The sequence below is a fragment of the Aquarana catesbeiana genome, linkage group LG03 (assembly GCF_042186555.1).
Source record: "Aquarana catesbeiana isolate 2022-GZ linkage group LG03, ASM4218655v1, whole genome shotgun sequence".
Taxonomy (NCBI): Eukaryota; Metazoa; Chordata; class Amphibia; order Anura; family Ranidae; genus Aquarana; species Aquarana catesbeiana.
In genome coordinates, this window is record NC_133326.1 from 468624299 (window position 1) to 468640730 (window position 16432).

General features: G+C 44.8%; 1 protein-coding gene across 2 annotated transcripts in view; it reads right to left on the minus strand.

Moving 5' to 3' along the window:
• The window catches only part of LOC141134592 (uncharacterized), a 108385-nt gene that overhangs the window by 63278 nt on the left and 28675 nt on the right, over positions 1 to 16432 (minus strand). For both annotated transcript variants that reach the window (XM_073624067.1, XM_073624066.1), the window contains exon 3: positions 8263 to 8340. In XM_073624067.1, the coding sequence (XP_073480168.1) occupies positions 8263 to 8340 (78 nt within the window). The remainder of the gene's footprint in view (positions 1 to 8262; positions 8341 to 16432) is intronic.

Below are 16432 nucleotides of genomic sequence, written 5' to 3' on the forward strand. Positions count from 1 at the left end.
TTGAACAGGAAGAGGAAAATCTCCTAACACGATCTGAACTTTCTAAACAGTATATAAAGCTGAAGACAGCAGATATACATGTAAAACTTATGTAGGAGGATTTGTTGCATCTCTGTGTATCATCTGAGGCTGTTAACTTCACTGGGTACATGTAAGGGTTTACATCCACTTCAAGTCTTCACCCTTCCCCAGGAGATCTCCTGAGAAACAGCCAGGTGGGCTGGAGAGAGGGTCAGCCGGGTGGGCTGGTGAAGAGTTAGTCTAGATAGCTAGTGAAAGGGGCAGCTGCAGCCAGGTGGGTTGTCGGTGCCTGAAGATGTAGTGCTAGGACCAGTGACCACCTGGAGGAAGTGTGAAAGTACAAGTTGCGTCTTTCCACTGTTTTACACTCAGAGGCTGTGAGTCCCTGCCTGTAATGGGCCATTGCTAGAGAGATTGTTAAATCATCACAGAGTGACATGGCTGGAGCAAGCATGTGCTGGAGGAAGAAGTTGGAGCTGCATATAGAGACTGTATATAGGAAGAATGTCCCTGAAGTTGTTAAAGTTTTGCTGAAGTTGGAGTGGGCACCCCATTCCTATCCAAGTTATTAACCCTTAATAAATAACAAAAAAAACAAAGTCTGTTCTCTGTCTCTGGAGTGCCTGTGAAAAACAGTGTGCCTGGCCGTGCTGGAGTGGGGGATCCAGTTCATCTGCTGCTCCTTAGAGGGTGCGCTACACTAAGCTGGAGGAAATATAGGTGTCAAACATAGTATTTCCTGATGGCTCCATGTCAGCACAGCTGGGGTATAGGCTCCAACCCCCATGCCTCCAGGACTTAACTAAAATTTGAACCCACCTACATCCTCTGTGTTTTTTTCCTCCTATGCGCAGGACATAGGTGTGTGCTCCTCTACCTGGCTGGTCTAAAGGGCTGGCCATCAGTCCATGTGTGTGGATTAGGCTGGACGCAGTCCCTGGTGTCTTGGCTTAATGATCTATAATCCAGGGAGCCCCGCTGCTGGTCCTCGGGGCAGCTTTTATCATGGCTAACAGCCTTGCCTGGGGTCCACTGGGTCCATGTAAAGTGGGCAGCAGTCTCCCCTATGCACGCGCACCCACGCTGTGCTGGTGTTTACGGTGGAATGACGGAACGGAAGTTGGGTGAGCTAAATTTGAAAAATGCTTTGTATCCAAATTAATGCTGCATTGCTGGGTATTGTTGTGCCTTGCTCCCTGCAGCCACTATGCATAGCCTGAGCTCCTCCACAGGGAGTACTCTGCATAACAGGTCCACAAAGTAATACTTTGTTCACACATGGCAATAACCTGTTGGCGGCTTCTCATGTTTGCTTTACTATTGCATAGTTGCCAACATTGTAAAAAAATGTATAGGGACACTGTCTGTGGGCGGAGTCTTATTATAATTAGGGGCGGGGCATGCATTTTAAGATGTAGATGGGGAAGAAAAATGCGGCATGCGCAGTGTGCCGCTGCGAAAAATGGGCGTGGTTTCAACAGAATAGTGGGCGTGGCTTAACAGGGTGTGGTCCGAGTCTGAGATGAATGAGGGTTGGAGGGAGAAAGAAAGAAATAGGGAGGAGAAGGAGAGAGAAGGAAGGAAAGAAGGAGGGATGGAGGGACAGCAGGCCCAGATCCTACATCACAATAGAAATATGTGTATTTCATAAAGTTTAACAATTAGCAGATAAACATACTCCAAACACCTGGTGTTAGCACTTCAATTATCCCGGCACCATGGTTGTTATGGTGTGTGGATGATTAAAGTGCATTATTATTGTTATTATTACACTGTAATATAAAATGAAACTCACCATAATGTAGAATCAGTGGGAGCCCCGAGCATGTCCCCTGCAACCAGATGCCATCAGGTGTCCCCAGTGGAGCCCCTCCTTCCATCAGGCATTCCCAGTAGAGTTCCTCCTTCCATCAGGCATTCCCAGCAGAGTCCCTCCTTACATCAGGTGCCCCCCAGTGGAGTCTCTCCCTATATCAGGCATTCCTAGCAGAGTGCCTCCTTACATCAGGTGTCCCCAGTGGAGTGCCTCCTTACATCAGGCATTCCCAGTAGAGTCCCTCCTTCCATCAGGCATTCCCAACAGAGTCCCTCCTTACATCAGGTGTCCCCAGCGGAGTGCCTCCTTACATCAGGTGTCCCCAGTGCAGTCCCTCCTTACATCAGGTGTCCCCAGCGGAGTGCCTCTTACATCAGGTGTCCCCAGCGGAGTGCCTCTTACATCAGGTGCCCCCAGCGGGCAGTGGGTCAGTGTCCCCAGCGGAGTGCCCCTTACAGATCGGTGTGTTTTGTCACAGGCTCCAACCTACTCCATGGCCGAGACGGAGGGTTGGCTGCAGCTCCATGTGTCTCCTCTCGTTCCTCGTGTTCAGTGAAGAGGGGAGAGGCCAATCTGTGCAGCTAACCCCGGGTTCAGTGTGCAGTGGAATTGTGAAGAGAGAAGCCAATTCATTGGCTGCACGGATCGAGCCCCCTCCCTTCTCCACTGAACACAAGGGGAAGGAGATCATGCGGCGGCGCCAGCGGCCATTTTGTTGGAGTCAGAACTGCTGCAGAGCCAAAAACATTCCCGATTTCCCTGGACAAGGGCAAAATCCTGAATCGTAACGGCCTCCGATCGGGAAGAGGGTCCCAAAATTGGGATTTTCCTGGGAAAATCGGGACTGTTGGCAACTATGCTATTGTGCCATTGTGCCAACCCCCTCAAAAGAACAGCATTTCCAGAGAAGGTAGAGGAGTCACCTGTGGATAACTACTGCAGCCAGCTATGGCCTGTTGAGATATGGGATATCCTTTTATATTTCTATATGCTCTCCAGTTTTTCACCAAAAAAAAGGGGGAGAAGCATGTTTATGATGTCTACAATTCCCTTGGTTTGTGTACATTGCATAATATTATTGTAATTCTGTTGCAAATTCCTACATTTGTTTCTGTTCTGAAGGAACCTTTTCATTATGTCCTGATTCCTAGCAGGGCAAGATTTAGCCCATTAACCACCTGGTGAATCAGGGCTGTAGATGGAGGCTTCAGTCTTCCTCTAGCAGTGGTTAACCCTTTAGGGGTTGTTACTAAGCAAACTATTTCACTGCATTTAATTATTTTTATGGGCTGGTTTGTTAAATGGCATGCAAAACTCTGTGGAAAGGTTATCTATTGGTAATTACCAGTCTCAGAGCAAAACTGCCCTCTTCAGGGTCTTCAATAAAGAAGACGTGGATAAACATGGCTGTATGAGTCTTGCTTTTATATGGTTATATGTTCTGGCAATGACCAGTCTAATAGCCTCCCCAGGCAAATCAGCCTCTTCAGACTCTCCAAAGGGGAAGATGTGGAGGAACATGACTGTGTGAATCTTGCTTTGATTAAGCAACCAGAGATGAGGATGATGATACCTAACAGATTGTCTTATTTATTAAACAAGTGGCCAATACACGCAAAGAAGTTGTTCCCATTAACCTGTGAAGGGGTTAAATTATCTGGCAAGGAGCAGTCTCACAGCTTTCTAAAGCAAAACATCCATCTTCAGACTCATAAGAGGAATACACGGATGGGCATGACAGTATGTATCCCACTGGCTCAAGCAGCCAGGTATAAGGATGACACCTAACAGGATGTCAAATTCATTAAACACATTGTCAATACACTCTAAAGGAGTGGTTTCTGCTCACCCTCTGCAAGGGCTCTGGCAATGAGAAGCTGCCTAGCCATACCAGGTGAAACAGCCCATTTTCTGAATTTCCGGATGGACATCTGCATAAATACTGCTTTGTTCAAGCAACCATGGATAAGACATCTAACAGATTGTTACATGAGGCTAATATGCTCTAAAGAAGTGTTTCCACTGGCCCTGTGAAATGGCTATCCTTTCAATCATGGAGCAGTCTCCTAGCCTTCCAGGCAAACCATCCTATTCGGGCTCTTCTAAGAGGAAAAGACAGATGAGTATGACATTATAAGCCCTGCTGGTTCAAGCAGCCAGGGATAAAGATGTCCACAGCTGCCAGGTTGTCACATTCATTTAACACATTCTAAAGGAGTTGCTTCCACTCTGTGAACGGGTCATATATTGTGCCAATGAGTAGTCTCAGAACCTCCTCAGGCAAATTAACCCTTGTCAGCTTCCCAAGAAGAGGTGAATGAACATGCGATTCCTACTTTGTTCGGGCATACTGTGATTAAGATGATGGTGACCAAGTTGTCACAATTAAGCATATGGTCAAGACACTCTAAAGGAATTGCTGAATTCATCTTCTGCAAGGGCCATCTATTCTTCTGGCAATGTCCAGTCCTCTATTCAGGGCCTTCTCAAGCCAATCAATCCTCTTCAGTCTCTTCTGAACAGGAAGATGAGGAAGACCTTTGTCCAGATTGGTAACATTGGTGAAATGCCTGTAAATAGAAGTGAAGCTTTGGAAGCATTTTAAGTACCTCCAAAGGACTGTTTGACAATTCCCTTATGTTGGATGGATCAAGTGCTCGTTCTACAAGATTGGAGTATGTTGTCACAACAGGATGTCAAAGTTATGCCCTTTTGAACTGAAAGATGTCCAGGGGTTGGGATAACCCCTCTGGTCAGTGTGTGTCCCTTGTGGGATTGGCCAGACACATGACCTTACCATCAGAAGATGTGGTGGCCTTCAAGGACAAACGCAATCACTGTTTTTTTCTTGATCGTAGAAGGTCAAGCCTAAATTTAATAGTGGACAGTTTGGCTTCCTGTCTCAAGATGAATGTCTGCTGAGGAGACCGAAAAGCTCAAGAGTCAGTTTCCACACTCACTCTAATGCCCCGTACACACGATCGGACTTTCCAACAACAAAACCGTGGATTTTTTTCTGAAGGATGTTGGCTCAAACTTGTCTTGCATACACACGGTCACACAAATGTTGTCAGAAATTCTGAACATCAAGAACGCGGTGACATACAACACGTACGACGAGCCGACAAAAATTAAGTTCAATAGCCAGTGCGACTCTTCTGCTTGATTCTGAGCATGCGTGGACTTTTGTGCGTCGGACTTGTGTACACACGCTTGGAATTTCCGACAACAAGTTTTGTTGTCGGAAAATTTGAGAACCTGCTCTCAAACATTCGTACGGCGGTAAGTCCAACAGCAAATGTTCTATGGAGCATACACACGGTCAGACTTTCCAACAACAAGCTCACATCCAACATTTGTTGTCGGAAAGTCCGACCGTGTGTACGCGGCATTACTCCAGAGAGGTTAGTTTCTGCATTTCTGGCTGGGAGTCCAGGAAAAACTGGAAAGCCAATGCATAAGCCAAGACGTCAGTAAAGAGTTCCATGTCGGGATGCTTTCTGGTATTTTGGCATTGTCCCACCCATGCATGCCTTATGGGCACTTTGTGGCTCCACTGTGGACATTGGTATGGCTTTGGTGATTGACACGTGGTCCCTCAAGGCAAGCATTTTAGGCCATATTTGGAGATCTTTCATCCTTCACGTCTCAGATTGAGCCACAGAAATGGCCTCGCTCCAGCAGCTCAGGTAGGCTCAGTTCTCGCTCCCTTCAAGTCGGTTTTCTGGACCAGTGGCCTAAACTTGTGGTTGAAGAAACTAAATTGTCTGCAAAGTCATTTCCTTCTGACAACCTAGTGGCTGGCGGAGCAGTCAGACACCAGCAAAGTAGTAGGGGAGCCCTACTTCAAGAGCAATGGGCTCAGGGCCAATGGTCTTTTTCAAGGGTCCAAGATGGTGTCCAACATCCTGGAGTTGAGAGCAGCATTTCAGGCTCTTAGCCTTCAGTCACCTCATTCGGGGTAAGCCTGTCCTGGTGAAGTTGGACAGCGCAAGGACTGTGGACTACATCTGGAAACAAGGCCCAGTCTCTCCCTCCTGGATGAGGTTTCTATGATTCTAGAATCTGCCCAAGTCAATCTTCTGCAGCTATTTGCGGCCTATGTGACTGCCTGGTCAGAAGAATCTTCAGGCAAACTGTTTGTCCAGGACAAGTCTGGATGACAATGAATGGTCCAGACTACTGCAAGTCTTTTGAGAACTAACAGAGCTTGGTAGATTTCTTCCAGAGGTAGACCCACTCACATCCCCAGTCAACACCAAGTTGCTGAAGTTCTATTCCAAGGGCCCAGAATCCGCAAGCAATCAGGGTGGAGGTGCTGACCACAGAGTGGATCTCCAAGACAGCTTTTGACTTTCTGCTGGTCCCTCTCATTCTCAGCTTCCAGCTGAGAATGTGGCGGGGGGAAGGTGACAGTTCTGGTGATAATCCCAGATTGGCCGAGGGGGCCTTGGTACCCTCTGCTTATCCTTATGAGTGTCAAGGATTGACTCCCTCTGCCTGTAAGATCAAATCTTCTCCAAAGTCCCATTCATCCAGCATCCGACAGGCTCAGGCTGATGGCCTGGGTCTGGAGAGGCAGGGACTAATGGATTTTGAATGCTCTGTGAAGATTGTGAATACTCTTATGAAAAAAAGAAAGGACATCGCTAACCGTGCCTATAGTAGAATATGGCATAAATTCACAGCATTATTGCTGATCAAGATTTTACGCCGGACTCTGCAGAAGTCTGTTCTGAAATGTCTGCAGGTGTGGCTTGATTTAGGTCTATGCGTAAGTGTGCTATAGGCACACATTTCGGCTATCTCTGCCTTCACCAGCATACAGTGGGCATCCAACACTTAATTATACTGTTTTTCAAGATGCAATTTGGTTGAAACCTTGAATTGTTGTTTCCAAAATGGGATCTCCCATTGCTGTTGGACGTTATTGAATCAGATGCCTTCAATCACCCTTTGGTACTTCTCACTGAAAACTGCTTAACTGGTGGCAATAACATCAGCCAGAAGAGAGTCTGCATTGGTGGCCTTGGGGTTTAAAGAAGCCATACTCGCGTACAGACAGTGTGTTACTCATGCCAATGCTTGAATTGTGTGCCTGAACTGACCTTCAGAGTCTATATCACACAAGAGGTTGTCCTCCTACGTTCCTTTTGGGGAGTACTCAAGAAATTAGCCCATCGGATGTGGGCCAAGCTTTAAAATGTTTAATCAAGGCGACTTCTGCCATCAGGAAGTCGGAGCATCTGTTTGTCATTCCAGGTGGAACACATAATGATTTTACGGCTTCCAGCAAGATTATTGCCTCTTGGTTGGGAAAGCTCATCTCCTTGGCCTACAAGTTGAAAGGGTTGGCTGTGCCAGGAGATTCATGGCACTCTTCACTAGAAGGGTCTCAACCTTGAGAGTGGCAGCAGGCCAAGTGTCTGAAACTATCTGCAAGGCAGCTACGTGGGCACCAAAATATTCATATTCATGGCTTAATGACAGTTAATTTGGCTTCTGTTTTTTTAGTCAGAATTGAGGAGTGTGTAGCATTATCCCTCCACTGTCTTGGCCAGTTAGTTCCCAGCTGTGCTGACATGGAGCCGTCAGGAAAACAGAAAATTGAATTCAAATACTTACCATAATTTTCCTTTCCCAACGAGCTCCATGGCAGCACAGATCCCACCCAGCTTGGTAGGACTAGTTACAGAACGCTGAGGCTGTAGATGGGCTCAAATTTATATGAGTTAAAGAGGGAGTCCACCTGAAAAAAAATTGCTGACATTTAATAAACAGACACTTACCTGACCTGGAGTCAGGCGATGTCGGCAGCCGAAGCCGAGCTGCCGCCGCCATTCTCAGTGAGGGAATGAGGAAAAGAAGCGTTGCGGCTTCACTGCCCGGTACCCTACTGCGCATGTGCGAGTCGCATTGCGCTTCCTAAGTGGTCCCCGCTATCTCCTGGGACCTGTGTGTTTCCCGGAAATGGGTGCAGATACCTGTCTAATACAGGTATCTGCACCCCCCTCCCCCCTGCAAGGTGCCAATTGTGGCACCGGAGGGGGGGGGAATCAGATGAGCGGAAGTTCCACTTTTGGGTGGAACTCCGCTTTAAGTCCTGGAGGCATGGGGGGGCGGAGCCTATACCCCAGCTGTGCTGCCATGGAGCTTGTCAGGAAAGGAAAATTACGGTATTTGAATTCAATTTTCCATTTTTAAAAAACTGTCAGAAAAATCGAGAGAGCTACAGACAGAAAACCAGGGAGAGAAAATGATATTAAACTCTTTTCTAGCTAGTTTATAGGGAAACCAGAAGCTGCCACATCCTCCTAGCATTGCGATGGTAATAGGCATAAAAGAAGCAGGCAAGTTTAAAAATCAATAGAACAAGACTTGTATATTACTTAAAAAAAAAATGAAATGAGTTCTAATCTTCTCACCTCGTGGTGGCATCTTTTTTTTTCTCCAAGCTTTTTTGATAACTCTCTTTTTTCTTTCCAAGTTAGTTTTTTCACCATCTGCAAAGAATGGAATATTAACAGAATGAGCAAAATTTATTTTTTTTTTTTTTGCATTTTCTCGATATGCTGTGGATAAGAAGGTGAGTTATTTCCTCAATAATCAGCAATCCTAGTGTGTGGGGAATACAAGCTCTCAAAGCAGAGAAACAATTGTCTTATCAGCCAATCTATCAAGAACTGTAGCCAGGCAGAAAGTATTACTGGTTTTATAAAGAGCATAAATCAGATGCTTTTTTAAAATACATTTTAGCAAAATCACATACTGCAGGGAAAGACGCAATAAATGTTTTTGATGGGGAGGTTTAGCTGAATTTTTGGTATTTAAGGGATGGTGTAGTGGATAAGTTCTTTTTCAGGTTAAGAAAAGGAAATACTTTTTTTAGGAGTGGAGTTTTAGACTCTTTTTTTTTGCATCTTCCAGAGGCTGCTTAAAAACCTGATTCACTAAGCCTGGTGCTTACATGCTCTGAAGTTTAAGTTGCAGTTAACAGAGTTAAATGACTTATACTAGAGTCTCATATCTAGACGTTTTGATCAAACAAAGCTGCAATGTAGGCAGTGACCGCTGTTATGTATTAATTTGTGGGCGGGTCGTCTTTATCCTGCACATCTTTCGCACGGAGCCTGCTTGTAAATGCCCGGTACCAGGTGGAGACTGCGGTCATGTGAAAAACCTAACATTAGGCAGTTCCCTGACTTAGAGACGAGCCTTCACTGTGTGCAGTAAAAGTGCAGAATTCCTCTGACAATACACACTGTAATTTGGTAAATGTTGCATTAGGAGTCACATTTTGAGCCTACACCCACTCCACCAGTCCAGTGCCATGGCGGCTGGTGCAAAAAAAATTTGGGGGGGTAGCGCAAACTGAAAAATACTGAAAAAAAAAAAAAAACATCAATTGCAGCCTCACTGTGCCCATCAAATGCAGCCACTGTGCCATCAAATGCAGCCACTGTGCCCATCATATGCAGCCACTTGTGCCCATCATATGCAGCCACTTGTGCCCATCATATGCAGCCACTTGTGCCCATCAAATGCTGCCACTTGTGCCCATCAAATACTGCCACTTGTGCCCATCAAATGACGCAACTTGTGCCCATAAATTGCCGTCACTGTGACCCCCACCCGCCCGCTGTCTGCTTGGCACTTACCCCATCTTAGTGGTGGGTCAGACAACGGATGACGGCGGCGAGCTGTTGGACGGCTTCTGTGTCCTCCATGCTTCCCCCCTCCTCTCTTCTTCAAACTGCTAGGCGTATAATCGAGGCGCCTGTGCCTTCAGCCAATCCGGTGATGTGTATTAGACCAGCACTACCTGATTAGCGGAGAGGTGGTTCAGTTTTAGAAAAGCAAATATTCATTTGCTTTTCTAACACATCTGGGTGGACTGCAAGCGCAATGCTCTGCGCCACAAGTCCACCTTTTTTGAAGCCTATTCAAGCCTATGGCTCTAATCAGGTGTTTCAAAACCCCCCCCACCGCTGGAATTCAGGCGTATGGCTTCTGAAAAGGGGCCGGACACCTGAATAGGGGATGCACATAGCCTGGACCTCATGTGGACACCTGTTAAATCCTTCCTATCCATACCACGTGACCAGGCCATAGATCTCTGTAATGTAGGTTTGGATCTAGTTGCTAATTGGATACGGACCACTAGCGAGGGAGCCAGACAATGACCCCCCTATCAGGCCTAATGACTGATTGCTAGATCTGTTGACTTGTACTTGATTATTCTTAGCAACTACACTCCTCTTCTTCTTGTCTTGCTGAGTTAACCCTTTGTAGTGGTGGTACATCATACCCCATAGTGCTTTACAGACCCTGGTTCTTTAGATACGCCAGAAGCAACATGCACCCCTTTGAATAGCTTCAGACCAGGCCAGGCTCAGAACAGTTAAAGTGGTTGTAAATTTCAGACATGAAATATGAACAAAACATATCCCTCTATAGTGTGTGTCTCATTTAAGAGCACTAAGTGTAATTTCTGTCTGCTGCCTCATTCCTCTGCTCTCAGTATGAATCACTTCTGACAAGTTTTCCTGACACCAAGCGAAGAAAGGTGAGATCATGGGAGGGAGCTCCAGCTGATTGACAGCCTCAGCTCTGTTCCTGGGTGCTGTGTGAAGGGGGGTGTCCCTTCCTTCCAATCAGCTCTCAGAGCGCTCCTCACTGAGCTCTACAGAGTAACTTAAGCTCTCCATTCCCTATTTTATGAAGCTCTGAGATCTTCTGTAAATTCTGTACTTTGAACGGATGTAGAGAAGAGAAGACTGCAGATAAACAAGTACAACTTATGTAGGAGGATCTGTTACATCTCTATGTATCACCTGAGGCCCGTCACCTCACTGGTTAAATGTAAGGGTTTGCAACCACTTTAATGTAACTTTACTGAACAGGTTGCAGCATAAAAGTTCAGTATGAACAATGTATTTCTCCTTAAACTAACTACTGTAGTGTGGCTGCCCAGGCATACCCCCATGAGGTGAGAGTCCATCTTGGCACTCTCCATGGCTTGGATGTCTCTGAAAATCCCAGTGCCTTTAGCGGACTGCAAGGCACAGCAGTCCCAGTATCTCTAGCCATGAGCAGGAACAAAACCAACTAAAAGAGCCCTGGACCTCAGCCTTCCCCCTTTCTATAGAACAGATGGGCTGGCTAGGACCACAAAGCCTGGGAACTGAGCTTACAACAATTAATCCTTTCCCCCGGCCTGGGCTAGTCGCTAAGTAGCTAAAACTAACATATTTCAAACTGCCTACAAATTTAATAACATAAATTTGTTTAAAATAGACTAGTATAGGTACCTGACTTGGTATCAGCCTCTTGTACCTGTACTGCAGCACTAAGACTAGGAGAGGGGAGGGGCAGAACTAGGAGCTATTGAAGCACCACAAACAGATGTGTTGACAAGTGAACAGAGAGATGGGCTCATCAGTGTGCTGCTGCTCCTTCACTGTCTGGTCACAAACGGGTTAGGGAGATGACCAAGCCTAATTGATTAGCTACAGTAAAGAAAAGCGCGGTCATAGACCTGGCTGTGATTTATAGTGGTCTGACTGAATGGACTGCCAGTGCACTGCAACAGTAGTTTTAAAGTATACATTTTTTCTTTTTTTTTAGGTAGTGCACCACAACTTATTGGAGTCATTTGCATGCATTACTGTATATCCCATGTTCAGATATCAAAAATTGTGATGTAATTCCAGTAGAACATTCAACCAGTTTCTAGGAAGTTTGAACAGGGATGAACCAACGGACAAACATCCAAATTTCTGCCTGTACAGCCCCCTGTTCGGCAGGAGCCAAGCATCACATATAGAAGTTGTATTTCTACCACATCTAGATACGATAGCTTACCACTGTCACTGATTTCTAAGAAAGCAGCAAATGCTTACACCTGCTGTGACGCTAGGAACCACCGGTAATCCGTGCCAAATAAGCAAAGGGGCGTGGGTAGCAGTGACACCACTATACATATTTGGGCAATGATGTCACCACTCCCCTTCCTTTATATAACTGATGACAGTCACGTGTGCTGGGTCATCAAGTTTTTTTTTTCCGCAAGTCGGCGGGCAGCAGGCAATGCAATTGACAATGGATTTAATTACAACAAGGGCGTTTTTTGGGATTAATATTTTTTTAATGAAGAACATTTAGGTGATAGAAGACCAGGAGCGGGGCCCTTACATCACTGGAGGAAGGCACACTTGAGGGTGGTTCTTCCATAATATGCAAGTATACTATTGGCTGATGAAAGGGAGGATGTCTCTCTGAAAATGCATTACCAGAATTCTTTGCGATCCAAGCAGGAGTAATAACCTTTGTGTGGCAGTGTCTTCTGAGGTCTGGTCCTCCTCTACCTCTCCGTGCAGCGGCAGTGCTCTAACATCCAGTGATGGGGACATAGGATCTGGACTGTGTGTTACATCCAGCTATCAAGGACACACTCTGCTCTGATTACTCCTCTTATGTTCATAAGTGCAATTACAGCTGTGTTCGTTTTTATGTGCGCCTAATCTAATAAAGCTAGGTATGCTAGCCTATGAGGCTGTGTTGCGCTCTTCGCTTTTTCCTGCAGATTTCAATCTCCCAGTCCGGTAAATTAGTATTTAGTGCACAGCATGACTTCCAGGATTTGTTTTACTTTGAAACATATTGTTTGATGGTTTTATACATTGTTTCGTTGTATATTTATGTACAGTATCTCACAAAAGTGAGTACACCCCTTACATTTTTGTAAATATTTGATTATATCTTTTTATGTGACAACACTGAAGAAATGACACAACTGCTACAATGTAAAGTAGTGAGTGTACAGCTTCATAGCTCCCAATTGTCCCTGATTTTGAGGGACTGTCCCTGATTTGGAACAAAGTTCCTCTGTCCCTCATGGCTCCTCATTTGTCCCTAATTTTGGTCTGATCTATATAGTTGTAAAAAAAATGCACTATTTATCTATCAAAAAGTGTTTTACAGTGCTAAACCTTTCATCCAATTTCTAAATTGCTGCATTTGTAAATTCCAAAAACCAATATAATGGGAATTAGTAGTGGTAAAAAAAAAGCACTTGTGGGTTTAAACAATCAATTTCTTTTGTAAAATTCTCCTTTGGGGGGCGTGGCAGGGGGTGTGTCCTATGCCTACGTACTTTTGCTAATAGGTGTCCCTCATTCCCATCTCAGAGTTGGGAGGTATGCAGGGAGGTATGCAGCTTGTATAACAGTGTAAATTTGCTGTCCCCTGAAAATAACTCAACACACGGCCATTAATGTCTAAACCGCTGGCAACAAAAGTGAGTACACCCCTAAGTGAAAATGTCCAAATTGGGCCAAATTAACCATTTTCCCTCCCCGGTGTCATGTGACTCATTCGTGTTACAAGGTCTCAGGTGTGAATGGGGTAAAAGCAGGTTCCTCAAATTGAGACTTTAAATGGACCACAAACAGTATTTGTAGAAAAAAATATACAATTTTTTTTTTTTATATATTAATACTGTTTGTGGTCCATTTAAAGTCCCAATTTAAGGAACCTGCTTTTACTCTATGTATCAGGGATGTGGTCCACAATCAGCATAGTCAGCTAGTTGCGGCAAATATCTTTTCCAGGTGTGAATAGGGAGCAAGTGTGTTAAATTTGGCGTTATCGTTCTCACTCTCTCATACCGGTCATTGGAAGTTCAACATGGCACCTCATGGCAAAGAACTCTCTGAGGATCTGAAAAAAGGAATTGTTGCTGTACATAAAGATGGCTTAGGCTATAAGAAGATTGCCAAGACCCTGAAATTGAGCTGTAGCACGGAGGCCAAGACCATACAGTGGTTTAACAGGACAGGTTCTACTCAGAACAGGCTTCGCCATGATCAACCAAAGAAGTTGAGTGCAGGTGCTCAGCATCATATCCAGAGGTTTTCTTTGGGAAATAGACGTATGAGTGCTGTCAACTTTGCTGCAGAGGTTGAAAGGATGGGGGGGTCAGCCTGTCAGTGCTCAGACTATACTCCGCACACTGCATCAAATTGGTCTGCATGGCTGTCATCCCAGAAGGAAGCCTTTTCTAAAGATGATGCACAAGAAAGCCCGGCCGCAAGCAGTTTGCTGAAGACAAGCAGACTAAGGACATGGATTCCTGGAACCATGTCCTGTGGTCTCATGAGACCAAGATAAACTTATTTGGTTCAGATGGTGTCAAGCGTGTGTGGCGGCAACCAGGTGAGTACAAAGACCAGTGTGTCTTGCCTACAGTCAAGCATTGTGGTGGGAGTGTTATGGTCTGGGGCTGCATGAGTGCTGCCGCCACTGGGGAGCTACAGTTCATTGAGGGAACCATGAATGCCAACATGTATTGTGACATACTGAAGCAGAGCATGATCCCCTCCCTTCAGAGACTGGGCCATGGGGCAGTATTCCAACATGATAAAGACCCCAAACACATCTCCAGGATGACCACTGCCTTTCTAAAGAAGCTGAGGGTAAAGGTGATGGACTGGCCAAGCATGTCTCCAGACCTAAACCCTATTAAGCATCTGTGGGGCATCCTCAAATGGAAAGTGGAGGAGCGCAAGGTCTCTAAAATCCACCAGCTCTGTGATGTCGTCATGGAGGAGTGGAGGAGGACTCCAGTGGTAATTGTGAAGCTCTGGTGAACTCCATGCCCAAGAGGGTTAAGGCAGTGCTGGAAAATAATGGTGACCATGCAAAATATTAACAATTTGGGTCCAATTTGGACATTTTCACCTAGGGGTGTACTCATATTTGTTGCCAGTGGTTTAGACATTAATGGCTGTATGTTGAGTTATTTTGAGGGGGACAGCAAATTTACACTGTTATACAAGCTGTACACTCACTACTTTACATTGTAGCAAAGTGTCATTTCTTCAGTGTTGTCACATGAAAAGATATAATAAAATATTCACAAAAATGTGAGGGGTGTGTCCACTGTTGTGAGATACTATATATTTGATTTTCACTGTCATAGACCTCTTGCTCTGGCACCCTTGTGTTCCATAGTGGATGGTGCTAATTGTGCATGAATAGAGAGACATCAGGTTCTGTTCTTTGCGCCTTAGACATTTTTTTTGTGGTTTGGAGCACAGCATACTTGCACGTTATTGCAAATACTGAGACACACATTAAAATTAGTTCCTTTAATGAATCACTATTGTGTTTTATTGCAACACTGTTCAACATTTTAGTTAACTGCTAATGTTAAAGAATAATATGCATTATTTTCAAAGTAACTATAAAGCATTTACTTCTCCTCTACAATTAAAACATGTATCCTGGACTTTGTTTTCCATTCTATGTGATGCTAGCATGGGGCTCTATAGACAGTAATTAGAGTTCATAAAAGAATAACAGAATTGTATTAAAAAGTGTGTTTAACTTGTGTAAGTAGGACGGCATCTTTCAAGTAAAGCATTTCTTGTGTGCCATTTCCCTTTCTCCTGAACACTGTTGCCATGGTAATCCACCTTTACACCCTTTGTCTAGAAACAATGTCTCCCTGAGGGACACCACCAGACCAAGCAGAGATACAGAGCTTTATGATCTTACAAACAATGTTTCTAATTAAAACACATGAATGCTAATCATTAGTGCAACCTGAAACTGCCTGCAAGAATAAAAAACACTGATATTATATTGTGATATTCAAAGTTTAAGGGGAGAGGTGGCCTCCCAGTGTTACTGTATGTTAAAGGGGGTGTTGTGAAAATTCCTGTTAAAGAGCCAGTATGCCTAAAATATGAGTTATACGTAAAAAGCATCACATATTTCTATAGGCTCTCTGGACTGGCTGTTCTTAACCAGTGCTCTATGGGACCCTGGGGTTTCCCCAGACGTTGCTAGGGATTTATTGAGCTGTGGTTGATTGATCTGCTATGTGATGATGCCTGCAATGTTCCTGGGTCAACACTACTTGGCAGAGCCAGCTGCATGAACCCAATGATCTTTTTATCTGTCAGTAAGAGAGACATTTTGACCACATTCTTCTTCCAACTAGCCACCCTTGTAAGGGACATTTTCCCCCTGGCCACTTTGAATTTGTTTTTCAAGGGTTCCCTGAGACCTGGAAATTATTTCAAGAGTTCTCCTGGAGTAAAAAGGTGGAGAAATGCTGCATTTCTAGGATATGTTTTCCACCCTTTAACCTCCTGAATTGCCAAACTCCTACTGTGCCGCTTCATCACCCATATAAAATATGACTCAGTGTCCATATAACAGGTAAAATGACTGCGTGGGACAAGTCTCTGATTACCAGCCAATCAGAGGCTGGAGCACCACGCCACGCTGCCCTCCTGCTGGTACTAGCATGAAGTTATTATAATTGTTACTGGAAAAAAAAGATAGTTCTTCTACCTGCTTTATAATAGGATTCAGGCCTGTATCCCCCTGGTATGCCTTGATTATGCCTGCTCACGTGCCTATCAAGATACAAAGCTGCCAGGTATGGATTTTTTTTTGCATTATTGGTGCCCAGGATTATATGTTGGCCCAGGTGCCAACATAGGGGTTTATTTGAAACCAAACTTCCTCCCGTGAGGGAGCATGTATATTACTATGCCATCTTTAATGTACAGGTAGAAGGTC